This window comes from Monodelphis domestica, chromosome 1 (assembly GCF_027887165.1).
Source record: "Monodelphis domestica isolate mMonDom1 chromosome 1, mMonDom1.pri, whole genome shotgun sequence".
Lineage (NCBI taxonomy): Eukaryota > Metazoa > Chordata > Mammalia > Didelphimorphia > Didelphidae > Monodelphis > Monodelphis domestica.
In genome coordinates, this window is record NC_077227.1 from 202,157,234 (window position 1) to 202,176,440 (window position 19,207).

At 46.0% G+C, this 19,207-nt stretch overlaps 1 protein-coding gene across 2 annotated transcripts in view; it reads right to left on the reverse strand.

Moving 5' to 3' along the window:
* Nucleotides 1-18,973, reverse strand: part of BMF (Bcl2 modifying factor) — a 31,342-nt gene extending 12,369 nt beyond the window's left edge. The window contains exons 1-3 of one of the 2 annotated variants that reach the window (XM_007480032.3): nucleotides 18,838-18,973; nucleotides 15,577-15,873; nucleotides 13,102-13,262 (exon numbers count right to left, since the gene is read on the reverse strand). In XM_007480032.3, the coding sequence (XP_007480094.1) occupies nucleotides 13,102-13,262; nucleotides 15,577-15,868 (453 nt within the window). In that variant the 5' untranslated portion in view covers nucleotides 15,869-15,873; nucleotides 18,838-18,973. Of the gene's footprint in view, nucleotides 1-13,101; nucleotides 13,263-15,576; nucleotides 15,874-18,553; nucleotides 18,748-18,837 lie in introns of those variants that run through there. The other variant, XM_007480034.3, reaches the window with a different exon arrangement.
* Between the last annotated feature and the right edge of the window lie 234 nt (nucleotides 18,974-19,207).

Below are 19,207 nucleotides of genomic sequence, written 5' to 3' on the forward strand. Positions count from 1 at the left end.
TAGAGCCATTCCAAAGGATGCTAGCTGGGGTACACAGGGAATAGAGCACCGGGACTGGGCTCAGGAGGACCTGGTTTCAAATCAGCTCCCGACACTTTCTCCTTACATAATCCTGAACAAATTACTTAATCCCTTTTGAATAGCCCTTGCTTTTTTATCTTAAGAGTTGTTCCTAAGGAACATCAGGACTTAATAATTTTTTAAACCTTACCTTCTGTCTTAGAATCAATACTATATATTGATTCCAAGGTAGAAGAGCAGTAAGAGCTAGGCAACTGGAATTAAATGACTTGCCCAGGGTCATAGAATTAGGAAGTGTATGAGGCCATATTTGAACCCAGAACCTTCCCTCTCTAGGCCTGGCTCTCTATCAATTAAGTCACCGACCTGGTCCTCTACTTAGTATTAATTCTAAGACAAGGTAAGCATTTAAAAAAAAATCATCTAGAGTGAGACCCATAATATAAACTCAAATCACTACTTCCTTAATCTTAGGGCTTTTCCTTCAAAACTACCCCAATTCATTCTGTATGTAGTTTATTTTTTATTTTGTTATTTTTATATTGTCTCTCCCATGAAACTCCTTGAGAATAGAGATTGTTTTTTGCCTTTCTTTGTAAACCCAGAGCTTCACACAGTGCCCAGTAAACAGAAGGCATTTAATAAATGTAGGCTGATTGATTCAATGTCTCTGTAACAGTATTCAATAGGATACAGAAAGGCAAGTTTAGGCATTGAGGAAAAGAATATATACAATGATAATTACTGTTGTTATTATTTATTGTTGTTCAATCGTGTCTGACTCTTCATGACTCCATGGACTATAGCTACCCACAAAATTTTCTTGGCAAGCATACTGGAGTGTTGTAGCTTGCTAGTTCCTTCTCTAGTGTTCTTTTATCAGGCAATCAGAAGTTAAATGACTTGCTCAGGTCACGTACACAGTAAAGAAGTGTCTGAAACTGGATTTGAACTCAGGTCTTCCTGACTCCAAACTCAAGCTCCAACTACTAAGTCACTTTAGCTGCCTCCCAGGCATGCAGAGGTTAAATGACTTGCCCAAAGCCACACTGCTAGTATTATACTAGCAAGGTTGCTCTTTCCCCTCACAGTTCAGAAGGGACAAGAAGCCTTTCCCAATTGTCCATCTCCTTTTTTTAATTTTTTTCCATCTTTTTTTAGCAGGAGGTTCCAGTCCCATTCCCCGTTGTCAGTCAAAGTTCCATTTCCTCCTGCAGTCCTTGCAGTATATACTGTATCTCTCTCATCCATAGTATCTAAGGCTGGATTTGAACTCTGGTCTTCCTGACTCCAGACCCAAAGCTCTTAACCACTGAGCCACTTAGCTGCCTCTGTTATTATAATTACTGGCCATTATAATGAAAGCTGATGGATGGTCATAGATGAAGAATTGGCCACAAAGTCTTGAAGGTCAAATAGTACAAAACAGGGTAGTTACTTTATTCACGTGTCATTATCAGAATTAGGGCAGGCATACCAGTTACCAGTTGACCATTACTTCTGGCCAGAAGCTTGTCTGCATCATTTGGGACAGAGGTTCTAGGATCCATGGGTTTCATGGATAGATTTAGATTGGTCCATGAACTCAGATGGAAAAAAAAAGAAAATTATACATTTATTTTCATCAACCCCGAAACGGAATTTAGCATTTCTCATCTTTCTGAGTTCAAAGGTGGCCTTAGACAATTACCAACTGCACAACCTTACTCTACTTGCCTCAGTTTCCTCATTTGTAAAATAAGCTGGAGAAGGAAATGACAAACCATTCTAATACTTTGCCAAGAAAACCTCAAATGAGGTCACAAAGAGTCAGGCACAACTAAAATGACAACAAAAGACTGAACAACAAAAGTAAGTAAGGGGAAGCTACGTAGCTCAGTAGATAAAGAGCCAAGTTTGGAGACAGGAGGTCCTGGGTTCAAATATGACCTTAGATACTCCGTAGCTATTTGACCCTGGGCAAGTCCTTTAACCCCAGTTGCCTTGTCTTTACCCCTCTTCTTTCTTGGAACTGATACTTGTATCACTCCTAAAAGAGCTGGTAATAAGCATTTAGGAAAAAAAAAAACAACCAGTAAGTGGTAGAATGGTTACAAAGTGTTTTTATACACACATCCAATATTAACAATAACTGCATAAACATTGTTTTTCTCAACTAGCAGAGAAGGAAATCAATGCTCAATGAGGTTAAATAAATTCCTCGGTTCTAAAACTACTCCATAGCAGAGCTGGGTACTCAAATGCAGGTTTTCTACCATGGTGGACATTATCTTTCCAATAAGCCACGCTGTCTCCTCCTCACTCTCTTCCAGACCCAGAACTTGCCAGGGTACAAAGTAGGCTGCCAGTCATCAATCAATCAAGGAATGGAATACAAAGAAATCATTCTAGGAGTGAACCCCTTGCCTGGGGCCAAAAACTGTGTCAGGACAATATTAAAAGAATTATTTTGTCTTATAATACAATGTGTTCATTGCCTGTGGGAAAATCCAACTAGTAAAAAAAAATGATGGCTATTCATTTTATCTGACAAGGTTGAGTTACACAATCTACACCTTGCCCTGACCTACAAAGCTTCTGTCTGAGGGGATGGAGGCTACACCCAGCCCTCAGTACATATGATCATAGCTCTCAGTTTGGTCACTGGGACTTCTGTTTCTCCTTTCTCTACCATATACTATTTCATCGTCCCTTATGTCCCACCTGCGCTCATAAGCTAATGTTTAGTTCAAAGAAATACAAAGAAGGAATATAGGTGTGGGTCACTTTAAGAAAATTTAACCTATGAAATTCCAAAATTCCAAAATAGATGAGGCAGGGCAGCTAGGTGGCTCAGTGGAGAGACAGCCAGGTCTGGAGACAGGAGGTCCTGGGTTCAAATTTGACTTCAGACACATCCTAGCTGTGTGACCCTGGGCAAGTCACTTAACCCCGACTGCCTAACCCTTACTTACTATTCTTCTATCTTGGCACTTTTACTAACTATCGATTCTAAGACAGATTGTAAAGGGTTTTAAAAAACAGATAAGGCAAGGTAAATGGGATACAGAGACAAAAAGGGACTTGTCTGAGGTCATCCAGTCAGTATGTACCAGAAGCAAAATTTGAACTCAGATCATCCAGACTCAGAGACCTGTTCTCTATCCTCTCTACTACGCTGCTTCTTTAAGGCCTTTAACCCACCAAGACTATTGATTGCAAAACATTTGCAGATCTGCATTCTTAGAAGGAACTTCCTCACAAAGGAGTTCTCAACCAGTGAATATACAGGTCCACTGAGCCTCAGACACTTTCTAGCTATGTGACCCTGGGCAAGTCACTTAACCCCAATTGCCCAACCCTTGCCATTCTTCTAGCTTAGAAAGACAGAAGGTAAGGAATTTATATAGATATAGATATATTCAGAACAAAGTAAGGCTGGATGGTTTATGAGAGGACAGAAGCAGGGATATTGTGATATAAGCATTTTGTAAACTTTGGAGCATGGTAGCAACATCAGCTTTTTTTTTTCCTTTGGCGCAGAGGTAATTTCATGGGTGTGGAAGCTTCCCCACTATGGACTATAACACCCTCACCTCTCCAAAGGGCAGCTCAGTGGCACAATGGACAGAGTACCAGGCCAGGAGTCAGGGAGACTCCTCTTCCTGAGTTCAAATCTGGCCTGATACATGCTAGCTGTGTGATTCTGGGCAAGTCATTTAACCCTGTTTGCCTCAGTTTCCTCATCTGTCAAATGAGCTGGAGAAGGAAATGGCAAGCCCCTCTAGTATCTTTGCCAAGAAAACTCCAGATGAGGTCACAGAGTCAGACATGACAAAAATGACTGGACAACAATACCCTTCAAACCTTTTCCCAGATCCTTGACTTTCTGATATGCGTCAACAGTGTGAAAATGTGAAACAGTGGCCTAGAAAGTTGCCTGGATCTCAGGACCCATGGATGGTCACTTGGATTAGGGCAATGAAAAGGTCCACCATATTTTGTCCTGGCTGGACTACATCTGGAGTACGGTGCTCATTTCTGGGCATTTCTGGGAAGGCCACTGATAAACGGAGAACATCCAGAGGTGAAGGGAATTGAGATCATGTTATATCAGGAAAAGTTGAAGGAACTGAGAATGATTAATCTGGAGAAGTGAAGACTTGGCAGAGGGTGGGGGAGGTATGTAATGCAGCTGGGGGGAGGGGCATGACAGCTGTCTTCAAGTATTTGAATGGCTGTCATCTGGAAGACATCCTGATTAGTCCCAGATGGCAGGACCAGGAGCACTCCAAGGAAGTCACAACGAGGCAAATCTAGTGGAATGAGATACTAAGAGAAAGAAATCAGTTACTTCCTGCCTTCCGTCACTAGAGAGCATCAGACAAAGGCTAGATGACCACTACCCAAGTAGATTGCAAAAGAGGTTGTTGTTCAGGTACCATGGTTGGCCTAGATGGTCTCAAAGGCCCCCCCAAATCTGAGATGTCTCACTTTATTTCATACCATGATCTAGTTATAAAGCGCTTCATCTTTGACAAGCTACTTCCATGGATCTTATTCATAATGATACCATAAGGTTGGGAGAACAAGTTCTCCTTCTACTCTAACTCAAAGAGGTTCAAAGAAGTTGAAGGACTTGTCCAGGGCCACACAACTAGTTAGTAGTATAGATATTCAAGTTTTCTGCCATTCTAACACTAACTCTTCACTTTTGTGAATTTGTCACAGAAATAACATCAAAGGAACTTGTTTCCTAATCAATAACTATTTGATAAAGGAACTAGAAACAAGTCTAGTAAGCTTTAAAGGAGCCATGGCCCAAAGAAGAGAAAAGCAGAAAATGAGATAAAACATGCCTGAAGTTAGAATGCAAATAAGTGGGAAACCTGATATTACTTATGAAAATTCAGGTGAATGTTTCAGGAATGGGTCTATACCCTCTCCTTTAATTATCCTCCATCTATGTGAATCCTAGACAGGGCCAAAGGACAAGGTCCTTTAGCTGTGTGTGAGAGAGAGAGAGAGAGAGACCGACAGAGACAGACAGAGACAGAGAGAGACAGAGACAGAGACAGAGAGAGAAAGTGCAAAGTCCAATTCAAAGGACTTAAAGGAAATACCAGATCTGCTGCTTTTGACATGAATGATTTATGGGCCTCAGTCTCCTTATTTGTAAACTAAGAGGGTTTGACTAGACCTTTCAGGTCAGCTCCAGAACTATGATTCTGTGATCCTATAATTCTCCATTCTACAATATACAACAGAATATGAGTTCATTGATGGTCAGAGACAATTTCATTTTTGTCTTTGTATTTCCAGTACCCAACACACTACTTGGCACATAGTAGGCACTTAATACTTAGTTATTAATTGTATTCTGGGTTATGGATAGGGGCAGCTAGGCACCTTAGTGGATAGAGTGCAAGGCCTGGAGACAGGAGGTCCTGGGTTCAAATTTGACCTCAGATACAATCTAGTCATGTGACCCTAGGCAAGTCACTTAACTCTAATTGCCTAGTCCTTACTGCTCTTCTGCTACTTACTATTGGTTCTAATGTAGAAGGTAAGGGATTTGTTTTGTTTTGTTTTTAATGTGGACTAATGAACAATGAAATGGAGCCTGTGGAAAGGTTAAGCTTTATCTTCATTTTTGTGGAGAAATTCCAACATAAGAAAGGACTTGGGTTCAAATCCAGCCTCTAATGCTTACAATCTATATCACTCTGGACAAATCACTTATCCTCCCTGGCCCTCAGTTTCCTAAATTATAAAATGATGAGGTCAGATTAGATTTCCTCTGAGATCCTTTTCAGCTCTAAATCTGACTCCACTGAAAGGGGTCTCAGATGATAAGGCCCACCAGAGAAACACCCTCTTCCCTCTCTAGACTATTAGACCTTAGAGCTATTCCCATTCTGTTCTCCTCTCTTCCCTGGCACCAAGATAGGCTGAATTCTGTACATAGCTTTAAAGGAGACTGAATCCCAGGTAGGAACAGACCCTGGGCAGGAAACAGACCAGCCAGGAAAGACAAATTGAAGGAATTCTTCCAAAATATCAGTGTTTCAGTTCTTTTACCCGAGGATAAGAAACAATATAAAAACAGAAAATAAAAGGAAAAAACCACCTTGCCAAGAGCACAGTGTCCTTCAATGTCATGCTTACAGGAAGTGGAAGTCACTCACCACCATGGCAACGCCAATCGCCTCACAGGGAGGAAAGGGCAGCGTTAGGACAGCCCGTTCTCATGCCCAACAGCAGCATGCTTCCCTTCTTACCCAACCCAAGAGGCTGGCTCCAGTAGCTGGGGGCAGCTGTAAGGGAAGGAAGGCTAACGAGGCTAGGGGAGAGGTGAAGAGGCTGAATCTATTCCGCCCCACTTCCCCAAAGCCACAGGCCCCCTCCCCTACCTTATCATCATATCATTTTGCTGGTCAACATAATGGAGCAATATGGGTCTGGGTCTGGATTTAAGAGCTATAAAGTCCATTGCCCAGTTTCCCTAAAAAGCCCCCTGGGTGCCTCACTTCCCTTTGGGCCACAATTGGAGAAGTGAAGACTCCTTGCCAACCTCTTGGGAGCCTGGTGTAGGATTGTGATATCTGACTGCTGTAGGACACAGGGGTAGAAGTAATAGCTCACAGGATCAGAGATTTGGAGCTGGATTGGACCTCAGAGGGCATCTAGTCCAACTCTTTTGTTTTACAAATAGGGAAACTGAGGCCTGGACAAGTGAAGGGATATATCCAGTAAACAGCTAGAATGGATTTTGAACCTGAGTCCTCTGACTCAGGGGATGGGGTGTAGGGTGCTAGTTGGATCTAAAAGGCTATGGAGAGATAAGACTCAGCTCCTCCCAAAGTTCCCTGTGGCTAGCTAGTTTCTACCCCACTGGGGCTTTCCTTCCTGGATACTACAAACCCAAGTAGAGAAGAAGGCTCTAAGTTCCTGTCTCTTTTACACACACTTTGTTCTGGCCATAGCAGGAATAGCAAGGTTTTTTTGTTTGTTTGTGCCATCAATAAGCAGCACAGGTTAAAATCCAAGCCAAACCCCTACCTCTGTTCCCAATCAGCACACCCATATAATCCCCCCTTCCCTGCACACTCACACTCACTCTCTCTCTCTCTCTCTCTCTCTCTCTCTCTCTCTCTCTCTCTCTCTCTCAATCTCTCTGTCTCTCTATCTCTCTGTCTCTCTATCTCTCTCTGTCTCTCTCAATCTCTCTCTCCCCTCCCTCCCTCCCTCCCTCTCTCTCTCTCTCTCAATCTCTCTGTCTCTCTATCTCTGTCTCTCTCAATCTCTCTCCCTTCCCTCCCTCCCTCCCTCCCTCCCTCCCTCCCTCTCTCAATCTCTCTCTCTCTCTCTCTCTCTCTCTCTCTCTCTCTCTCTCTCTCTCTCACACACACACACACACACACACACACACACACATGCCTGCCACGGTGGAGAGACTAACTGGCCCCTTCTCCTGGAGTTGTCAGGTGCAGAGCCTGTGGGGAACTCGGCCCCTTGTCAGCCACACAGATGACTCAGAGGCTAAATATAGCGAGCGATATAAACAGAGCCAGCCACAGAGCAAACACAGGGCCCAGAAGATTGGGCTCTCACGAACACCCTCTCTCAACAACTACCCCATTACCCACCCCCCCATTCCTGTCCATCGTCCCCCCTCACCACCTTTCTGAGTGCTCCAGGCAGGCTTTCCACCCCAATGGCAGAGGTTGACTCTCTAGGGAGTCCTTTCCATCAGTCTCTGAGTCTCTCCTGTCCCCCGGCACAGGACCACCCCCTTTTAGAGGCTAAGCCACAGTCTTGGTTTAGAAAAACCACTCTCCAACAATGGGAGGGTTTTCAAAGGCCAGGAAGCTAACAAGCCAGGCACTGGGCAGAAAAGGCACTGATAACTCTAATACACCACATAAGCCAACGCTTAGGCTGGCCTTCTCACTTTTAAAAAATGTTTCATTGAGCCTCTTTTCTTTCTTATATAGCATTCTCCACCCCACCCCCTCTGTGCCCCAGCACCTCCTTAACATCAGAATCTTTTCTTGTAACAAATAGTATAATCAAGCCAAACAAAGCAAAATGCTAGTCATGTCTGAAAGTGTAAGCCTCATTCCATACACCCAGTCTGCTCCTCCTTTCAAGAGGCAGGAAGCAACCTTCACCATCAATCAGCAGAGATCACCTGAAAGATGTCTCCCCCAATGTGCCTAACCTTTTATATATGCTGAATGCTAGGCCTACATTACAAATTACATTTACTTTTTAACGACCTGTTAAAAAGCTAAATTTTGAAAGTGCCTAACTTATTATATACATTTTTTTGCTAGGTTTTTGTTTAAAAATTAAGTTTACATTTTAACTCCTGGTCCTCAAACTGGCCTAATGATGCTTTAGCTTGTAGCAGAAGTGAACCCTCACCCAGAATTAATTTTCTAAGGACCCAATAGTGATTATACCTGGGATTTCTAAGTTAGATTGGTATGGGTAGAATTAATCTCCAAGTACAAAGAAAAGAACAGTTTTTAGGTGCCTAATTCCTGTCTCCTTGTAGGTTTGCTTGGCTAGGTGTTTTGCAGCCAAGGGTGCCTTAGCTTCGTGAGATCTCTGGGAAATGTCCCACAGTTTATGAGGCCGACCACCCTCTTCTACAGGCAGACCATGAGACCCATACTCTATGCATGATGGTTGAGCCCCAATGCCCTCCTTCATGCCATGCTGTGATTGACCGAGGTAGGGTACATCGAGAGAACCAGTCCTGTTCCTTCTATGTGGAGGTTCTAGCAAGGTATCACTGAAGTAGCCAGGAAATGCTTCTACCCTTTTCCTTAGAAGGAAGATCATATGAACTCAGAGAACACTAAAGGCCAACCTTAACCAGGCAATCCCTGGGTTCCCTCACTGGACCTCAGGGACTGCCCAGCACATTTTATCAATTCAGGGATGCATCAAAGAGGCGAAGCCTATGCTTCTGGGTTTAAACAAATGGAGTAATAAGAAAAGTAGGACTTATAAAGTAGATAGGAAGAGGTAATGTTACCTCCAACTGCCTTGGAAACCCAAAAAGCCATTAGCAGACATCACTGAATTTGATTTTCTGTCTTCAAGTCAGTGCTCTTTAACCTAAGTATCTGTCCCTAAATGACCAGGAGTACAATTGTGCCAGTCCCCAGAGGGCAATGAAGCTTGGGAAAAAAGCCAAGTCTTCAATTGAAAAAATATTAGAGTGATTTTTGCTGGCACAGTCAATCTACTAAAAAGCATTTATTAAATGCCTATTATAAACCAGGCATGTGCTTGACACTAGGGAGACAAAGAAAAAATATTAAGTAGTCCTTGCCTTTAAGGAGTATACATTCTGTTTCAGACAGTTTCCCCCCTGGAATTCCATTTAATGACACATTTAGGGCTCTGTGTTCTCCTTATGGGCCTATTTTTCAATACCAAAGATCCATCTTCAACTTTATTTAGCCTTCTGACCTGGACTTATTCCTCTGCACATTTGAAAGGTTTCCCTGACTTTACAGAAAGAATATCTGAGGGAAGGCAGAGAAATTAGGAATATAAAATTGGATCCTCATCAAGAAAACCAGTGGAAGCCCAGTGGAAGTGGCTCAAGATCTGAAGAGGTAGAAGGAAGCTTTCTCTTCAGCTTTTTTAAGAACCCTACATAATAGCTGGGACTTCTCTCCTCCTTGGCTCTGACGGAATTACTCAACATGAATCTCTCCTACCAAGGGCCACAAATGAGACATTTCAAGTGAGAGGGAACCTTGGGGTTCATCTAGTGGTCAAGGACACTCTAGCCCCTACAGGTGACATCATTTGTCCAAGGCTTCCTAGATAATAGGAAAGTTGTTATTTGGTCATTTCAGTCATGTCTGACTCTTCATGACTCCATGTGGAGTTTTCTTGACATAGATATTGGCATGATGTGCCATTTCCTTCTCCAGCTCATTTGGCAGATAAGGAAACTGAGGCAAAAGGGGTTAAGTGAATTGTCCAATTTCACATGGTAAGTGTCTGAGGCTGGATTTGAACTCAGGTCTTCCTGACTCCAGACCTGGTGTTCCATCTATTGTACCAGTAGAATAGCAATCTGTCAAACCCAATATCATCTGACATCAAATTCAGAGCTCTTTCCACTCTACAGAAGTTATCTCAAAAAGAAAACTTGGAAAAGAAAAACTTGGAAAAAAAACTTGGTTCTGGAGGCAGAGGGCCCATGTTCAAATCCCCTCTCTGACCCTTACTACCCATGTGCCTTTGTGTAACTAGAATGGCTCAGAAACCCTTTAGAACTCTGCTTTCATGATCTCCCAGAGTCTAGACCCAGTCTCCAAGGGAGAAAGCCTTGGCCAAAGCCACAGATTAAGTCTTGGCTATGCCTTAGGAAGGAACAAATGGAAATAAGGCCAGGCAGGAAGAAAGAGCACACCTCGAGGGAATAAGCAGAAGCCTGGGGTCCTAGTGCCCCATCCCTTCACCATTGTAGGCTCCAACTTCCCGTCCTGTAAAGAGGGAAAGAGTAAGAGCAAGAATGAGCCCCACGGAATAAAGACAATAGTGCTTTGTAGACGTGAGATGCCAGTCCGTAAGAGACATATGTAAAAAGTGGCTTATTTTCTAAAGTCCATTTCTAAAAGGCCTAAAAGAGAGAATATCTGTGGCCACTTTGCTTATGTTCTCCCCACAGGCACGAGAGGCAGGAAGGGAGCCTGATGTTAGAACCGAGAGAAGGGGAAGGAAGAAAGAAAGAAAAAAACGCTGGGGGAAATTTTCAAAGAGAAGAGAAATAACATTAGGGCCTGGCTTTTATATAATGTTGGAGCTCAGAAAACAGGTTAGACAGTCAAAATTTAAAATCATTCCAAAGCCACTGGAATGGGGGGAGGAGGCTCAGTCAGGGTCTGCCCATTGAGCCCGGGGCTTTTGCTTCCCTGGAAGGCTGTACTCCAGTTCCCCTCCCCCTAGCTGAGATGGCCAGGGCCCTGGGAGGTCAGCAACCCAGACTGAGATTGAATAGCGAGTGCCTCTGGCTCAGCGCCTAAGTGGGGCTGGGAAGTTGACTCTGTGCTCTTAAAGGGGCCACTCTATACTCCCAGGTCACCTTTTCCTGTTTAGTAGCCAGAGCCTGGAGACTGAGGTTAGAGGCAGAAAGAATTTCAGTTGCAGCCAAACCAAAAGAGGGCCAATCCCTGGAAAGAAAGGATTCCCTACTACCTTTCCCCAGGTGCGTTAGAAGGGGAAACTCTCCTTAGGTGAAAACGTGTTAATGTAGCACGAGGAGTCACCAGGAGTGAAAGCCAAGCCTAGGAAGGGGTAGGGAGGGGGCCTTCACCTCATGCCAGACTAGCCCTACAGGAGTGCCCTGGAGAAGTAACTGACCAGTTAGCTCCCACCACCAGAGACCAAAAAAGTTATTGGATACCCAGACTACGAGAGAATCCCTTCCAGCTGGAAGAGTGCGTAGCCCCAAACTGCTCCAGTCCTAAATGTGTGACTCCAGAGAAGAAACAGTTCTGAGCAGCTCTTCCCTATGCCAAATCACTGTGTAAGATCCAGTAATGGAGAGAAGAGATCAGGGGACAGGAGTAAAGATGGAAAGGGAGGCCCAGGAGAGAATTGGGACCAGTTGGATCTGGTCAAGGGCCCAGGATGGAAGCCAAAAGGGAAGCTCTCAGGGGCCAAGGGATGGATCGATTTGAGATCTCTGGAGGAGAAACAAGGAGATAGAGTCTCTGGATCAGGGTCAGAGCTACAATTTCCAAGCCACTTTTGTTGATGTAACATTTCCCCATTCTCTAGAGAGGACTTCTTGCTGCCTAACACTCTGTCACTGCTTCTGTCCTTACACAACCCACCTAGCCCCACTCTGAGGAAAGACCCAGCAAAAGAACCAGAAGGTATTTGTGGGTTCACACTGGCAACCCCATTTTCTGTCTTATTTCCTCCCCTGACCCCAGACTAATCAGATCTAAGCCTCTACAGGCCATTCTATGGCTGGGAAATGACTGCTGCCAAGGGAGCGCAATAAAGATATTCCAAGATCCAGCAACTGTTCAGTTATGATGCCAAAGTCGGGTGGGATTGGGGACCAGGTCCCCGCTTCTCTGAAATCACTTGTTAATCTTGTATACCAAAGTGAATTATCCTTTAGTATATGGGGTAAATGGAAAAATACAGCCACTACTGACTTAATTCAGACCAGCGAGGATTGTGCACCCCAAGGATCGCTTAATTAAATTTCCAAGTGACTTGAATTCACACTCAGCACTATATCCTCCGTTACAGAATCGGTCTGAGACATCTCTCCTTGCCTGGCAACAGTCCAAACTGTTTGCCAGGTGGGGAAGGGTTAAGTATTCTGGCTGGGCAGACCAGTTCAGAAAGACCTCGTGCAGGGGGGGCAGCCCGTGGCACTCCAGAGCTCCTCCTGCACGAGCCAGCCGGCCGCCACCGCCTTTGTTGACTAACTCTGCCACATGCTTAGCTGACACGCGATGCTCCACGGTGGCGGTGCCAGGGCCAGGCTGCTGGGCTGCCACCAGGCACCCAGAGCCCCAGGCCAGGAGGGATTCTCAGAGGTACTATTTTCTCCTGAGTCCCTGGCCCTGGTTCCCAGACAGAGACATCAGATCAGGCGGTCTCCCCAGCTGGAAAGTGTCAAATTACAACCGGTTCCACAGCTTCCCCCTCCCATGCTGGAGCCCCACTGCCTGGGTTAACCTTCCCTCGCTGCACTGAATGCATAAGCTGCGGTGGGGATTGGGCATCCACTCCAATCCTCAGGGGTGACAGTGCTGGGGCAAAAAGGGATGGGGGAGGTGGGGATTGTCTCCCGTCTCACTACAATCTCCTTTAATATCTCCTAGTTCCCCATCAAGGTGAAGCTCTTTCTCTCATCTCTTGGGTTCAAGATTTCCCCTGAGACTGGGTCCAATTATTTCTCAGAAACTATGGCAATCCGGAGTCAAAGAAGAGCCCAAATGTGCTACAGAAGGATGCCCCAAGTCTGGATGAGAATTTCAAATGAGAGAAAGGCAGAGCAGGGGTTTTATGGTTCTGGCACCGGTCTAACCTGATACCTACCCGCTGCATGTGGAGTCTATGGAACTGGTCCGCTATGCATTGAAGCTTTTGGGCAATCTGCACCTCGGCTCGATGCTCCCACTGCTCTTCAGGGGGCTCCTCTCCAAGCCGCAGGCTAGCAGGAAAACTGGCTGGGAGGGGAAGTCGATATCCAGCATTGCCTGAAAAGATGGTAGGAGAAAAAAGGTCAACATCAGCCAGCATTTCACATAATAGCCAGAGTCCTTCCTGAGGGCCTCAACTGCAAATGCTTAGGAAGGACCATTGGTATATAGTGAGGATCATTAGTGAGGTGCTCATTGGCAATCTGGCCCAACCCTCTCATTTTCCAGATGAGGAAACTGAGGCTCAACAAGATTAAGTGATTTGCCCAAGATCACATGGGGGGAGGGGGAGAAATAAGCACCAGAAGTCATATTTGAACTCAAACCCTCTAATTCTTAAGCCCTCCTTCCTCCTGCTGGATATATTGGAGACTTGATAAAAAACCAAAGAGTACATACTTCAGCTCCATGGTAGAAACAATCTCTCATCAATTTGCCCAGGTTGGTTAACTAAGAATTTATGTAGGAAGAATAGATTTCATTTCTTTTTTCGATTTAACAAACAAAAAACAAGGGCCTACTAAGTGCTAGGTGGTATTATGGGGGAAGAAATGAGGGAAATATAATTCAGTACCTGACCTGATACACACAAATAACTACAGTACAGCCTAGAACATGATGGGCATATAGGAAGGATAAAAACAAAATGCCCAAAGAATGAGAAGAGAAAAATGGTCCTGGTTGGGAGGTGAGGAAGAAAGTGAGAGAGAAAAGAGGAAAAGCTTCCTATACACATGGTAAGCTAAGCCTTAAACGATGGAGAAGGATACAGAAGGGCATTCCAGGTCCACAGAACACTGTGAGCAAAGATACTGAGGTGGGAAAACACAAACAACCCAATCTGGACCAAAAACAAAATAAATGATGAAAGGGAGTATAAAATTAGGCTAGAAGGTCAGTGAAGTCTACTCAAAAGAGCAGACTGGTAACAAATCTGAGGGTTATTTATAAAGCTGTATATCCCCATAATTAAGTGCTCATTCCCCTCCAGGGTGAAGCCACTCTCTGGAAGGAATTTTTGGCTCTCCAGGGTTTGGGGTTCCAAGAGTCTAAGGGCCTGAGCAAAGGGCCAAAAGGTGGAGCTGGAGAGGAAGATAAGCCTGAAAACCTCAAGCAGGCTTCAGGCAACCCTGCCAAGCCCAAGAAGAGATCACCTCAGGCCATAGGAAAAACAAAGTCCTTCTGCAGGCAGCCCCAGCTGGGACCTCTGGGATGCCCTGTCCCAACAGTTTCTGAATGCAGGGACTCCAGACATCCCTCAGATCTCAGCCTCTCCTCTCCCTCCCCTCCTTTTCTAACTGCTCAAGCCAACAGTTCCCTCTGGGAAGAAATGCAGTCACCACAGGTCCTATGTCTCGTCCTAAAAACACAAGATAACTTCTGAACCTGGTTTCCCTCTCCCCTCTGTATGGGCTGTATGCCCAATCTCACTCCTGATGTCTGCCCCTCATACCCCTTAAATTTAGGGAATGGGAATGGGATCTGCCGGGATTTAAGCCATCCTGTTCCTGAGGACCAGCCCCTCTCTTGGCACAAAACCAAGCCCAACCAGGACTTGGCAACTTTCTACTGCTCTCCTTCTAACCACAAGTAGTCTTCAATAAAAGCTGGGAGCCAAACTTGGCCCTTGGGAACATTCTCTTCCAGAAGGAACTGCAGTGTAACAACAGACCAAGTGATAACCCAGAGGGACTGGGTAAGCACTTTTCTAGCTGTCCCTTCCCCACCCTTTCTCTACCACCACAAGTCACTGATAACTTCCTAGGTGAGGGCTTTCCTCTAGCTCGCCTCCTGAACAGAAGACTTAACACCAAACCAGAAAGGCATGGCCAGTCCAGGCCCTCCAGGATGTGTGAAGAGGGGGAGACACAATTAAAAGGACTGGGTTGTCCCCCATTCTACAAAGGAAAAAAAGCCTTCAGTCCCCACAGAGCAGAACCAACAAAGACAGAATATAGAAAAAAGAGAATGTTAGTGCTGGAAAAGCCTTAAAAGTCATCTAATACAATCCCCTCTTACACCAGAATAGTGATATTCTTGGATTAGTGAGAGAATACTTGCTCTAAATTCCTAAGGCACTTAACCATAATGCCTTACAAAGAGTGTGTGTTCAATTACTATTTGTTGACTGAATAAATAAATGGTAAAAAAAATGAATGAATGATAAATGATGAGCAAGGCAATCTAGCTTTATGAGGAATGGCAACTGCTCTAGCAAGGAGCAGAAAAAAAAAACTAGGGCTCAGAAAGGGGAGAAGGGAGGATTCAATATCCCTATTGACCACTGCCATAACTTTATTAGAAGGGAAATTTCCCTCTGCCCTGAACTCCAGAGGGAAGGAGAACATAGGGAAGAGGTACCCACACTTACCATAAAAGAGTCGGTGGGGCTCTTCAGTCACTCCACAAGGCAGCATGACACCTTGGCTGGGGGATGCTGGACTGAGAGTCTGAGTGGCCTTATCTTCCTGGCCAACTGACCGAAGCCCTGGGCCACAGCAGTGAGTAAGAGGGAAAAGCTGCAGCCCATCCAGCATATAGTCAGGCTGGCTCTGGGCAAACAGAGCAGCTGAGGTCAGGCCCCCTGGCTGAGCACCAGGCTCTGAGTCCTCCGGGTGGAACACATCGTCCTCTAGCTCTTCCACATAGTGAGGAGGCTCCATCTCTCCTGGAAAGAAAAGGCAGTCAAGTTTGGAGTGCCCCTCCCCAGCCCCTTGGAAGATTCATACCCCTGCTCTCCGTGCTCCTCTTTAGCCAATAGAAGATAAGGTCAGGGACTACAGCATACAGCCTTGGCCCAGGGGACCTATAAGTGAAGACAAAAAAAAAATCCCCCCCCCAAACAACCTGGGTAAAACCCAACACACCTGGACCCTCTACTGGGCTGCCCACAGTCTCCTCTATCCTTGGCTTCTTTTCCTGAACAGGCCTGTCTATGAAGTTCAGACTGTAAGTGTTCTTGGCAAATGCTATTTTGGCTGCTATGAGACTTACTTGCAAAGTCTGGGTGCTGCTATGGGGTGTTTAGTAAATGGTAAACAATGAAAGTTGTGGGAGGAAAAAGACACCCAAGTCATTCACCTGCCCTGGGAGTATGAGGTCACTCAAGCAGGCTACAGACACAATGTTCTCTGCAAGTAAGAAAGAAGTATAATCCCTGCCCTAAAGAGCTAGCTCACTGCCACACTCAGGCAGAACTAAACTCTAGGCTGAGCAACAACAACTACAACAAAAGCCAACAATAACCTTGCAGTCCAGTTTTCAGCTCCAGAACCTGCTCAAGTCCCTCCCAGCTGTCTAACTTTCCCCAAAGCCCCACCCCTACTTGCTCAACCCTCAAAGCCAATAGGCACTGAAGGGTGGTTTGGTGGTGGTGAGATTCCAGGGAGAGACCAAGTCACAACAAGATGCTCTGAATCTGGAGACTTGCTCAACTGAGTTATCTGCTCTCCAGATGTCCACTGGGAGGTGAGTTTATCATCTAGAAGCCTTTACAAGCCACTCCTTGCAAGGTCCCCAGTGCCTACAACTCCCAAACCCTTACTTATAAATGTTCCTGTGCCTGTCCCTAGATGAACCTGGGAGTTGTGTATCCTGCCTCCTAGGAGGAAGTACAACTTGGCCTCATCTCTCTGGCATTAGTCCACCTTCTACTATCTATGGTCATTCAGGTAACTAAGAAGCACAGCTGACTTTAGCAGATAGACAATTTAGAGAAGGCTAAATCCTGGGCCAATGCCCAGAAGCAGAATGACCTTTCTCCCAGGCCCTTTCTTCAACTGGGTGTCATGGTGCAAAACTTGTCAAAGATGGCATCAAAAAACAACTCAGTTGGGGACAGCTGGGTAGCTCAGTGGATTAAGAGCCAGGCCCAGAGATGGGAGGTCCTGAGTTCAAATTTGACCTCAGATACTTCTTAGCTGTGAGACCCTGGGCAAGTCACTTAGCCCTCATTGCCTAGCCCTTATCACTCTTCTGCCTTGGAACCAATACACAGTAGTGATTCCAAGACAGAAGGTAAGGGTTTAAAAAAATTTTTTTAAACTCAGTTTACCCCTCACCTTCAAACACAATCCAAAGTAAACTATTTTTCTGAAGCATCTAAACAGATCACATCTAAATTTGGAGAGATGGGGTATCAAATACTTCTGTCATCAAGTTCATCACTCCCCTCTCCCAGATACCTACTTTGTTCATGAAAAGGGTCAAAGGTACATAACGGGTTAATGTGGCCACACACATACACAAGCAACTTCTATGGACCAGGATGCAAACTTCCTAAATGAACTGACCTGAGGCTGCTCTCTACCAGCGTAGCCTGGGTGGTGGTGTTACCTGTTGCCCAGAAAAATGGCAGCCTTTAGCTATTAACAGTAACCCCAAAGAGGGTTCCCATTAAAGCTGCTAAAATCCTACAAACAATGGCAGAAGACCAAGACTCAATCCTCAGAAGTCTATCAGCTTTTGCCCTCCAGGCAAAACTCTATTTCTAAATAGCCTGGGTTGGATGAGTGGGGGAGGTGTAGCCAGAGTGGGTTGGGCCAGCAATCCTCTGGAGACCCTTTCCATTCTCAGTAGGAATTGCCCAGATTACCCCTCCACCCCCACCCACCCCCATCTGACTTTCCCCCAGTGATTCAGCTCCAGACATCACTGCCAGTACAGGCTAGTCCAGAAGAGTTGTGGCACACTGACTGGGGGAGGGGTGGAAGATGAAGCAAGTGGTCCCTGAAAAGCCTTGGGATAAACGATAGAAGGCACCTCTAGAGCTAAGGAGACCCGACACAGACTCAAAGGGCTGAGTTTCCTCGGAAAGACATTGCCAGGTAAGACATTACTCCAAAAAGAAACCAGAGCCTTTCTGGATCTGCCCAAACCTTTTCCAACTGTGCCAGTGTCTTCCAAAAGATGGGTTAAGACCCAAAAGGTACAGACAGAAACTAGGCACCCAAAGTCCCTGGCGCTGCCAGAAACTAAGGGTCATGTGTATACTACAGACCTGAGTCCACAGTACAAGATAACTCCAGGAAAGAGTCTCAGTTCTAGGGCTATGATGCCAGGGCTCCGAGCCAAGGCCCAGTGATGAGCGCTTGGGGCTCCATGCCCAGACTGAGACGGGAAGAAGGTAAAGAAAGCCAAGATGTAAAGGAGTAATCAGAGCCCCTCGGAGACAGTACACCCCAAAACTCTTCACCGCCATCCTTACTTCGGAGTAGGAATCCAAAAAAAAGAGCTAAGGCATCTCACCCCACAGACATTGCACCCCCAAGCTCCCTTGGTCATTGCAACCTGAGCTCTTTTTCTGCTAGCGACATTCCTGGGTCAGAGTACACCCCAAAGCTTCTTACTTGGAACCCCGCGCTCACAAATCAACGAGGTGTGGAGCAGCTCCCCTCCTCCAGGATCATCCTTTAACTCCTCCTCCCTCCTCCATGCACTGCCCCTATGTACTGGCCACCACTCCCATGCCGTCACCCAAGCCTTCCCTGGCCCGGGGCACGGTTCCCCGTGAGTCCACTTTGCACTCGGGGCACACACTACAGCCTGCTCCCTGCCACGCGGCACCCACGTCTGCCCCCCACGAGGCGCTGCGCCCTCTCAGCCAGTCAGCCCCTCAGCCCCGGGGGCTTACCTGGCGAAGGGGCGCAGGCAGCAGGCGCGCGCGCAAAGGGAGGATACCCTCCGCCGCCGCCCGCGCGGTATTGTTTCCAAAATACCCCCGCTCTCTGGCATCCCGCAAACAGCTGACGAAGCCCCGCCCCCCGATGACGACCTCACCAATGGCGAGAGAAGCTCCGAGTCCAGGGCTGGGCTGCAGGCAGGGACAATCACGAATGTGCGAACCTTTCCGAAAGATGCTCAGCAAGGGGACAGGGCAAAACTCTGATCCTCCAGAGAAACGAATGGAACCCCAAGGTTGGCTCCTTGGCCTCCGCGGTAGTTTTACTACCCCTTATTGCGGGATCCAGAAGGCGGAAAGCAGGCCTATAAACTATTTCTAT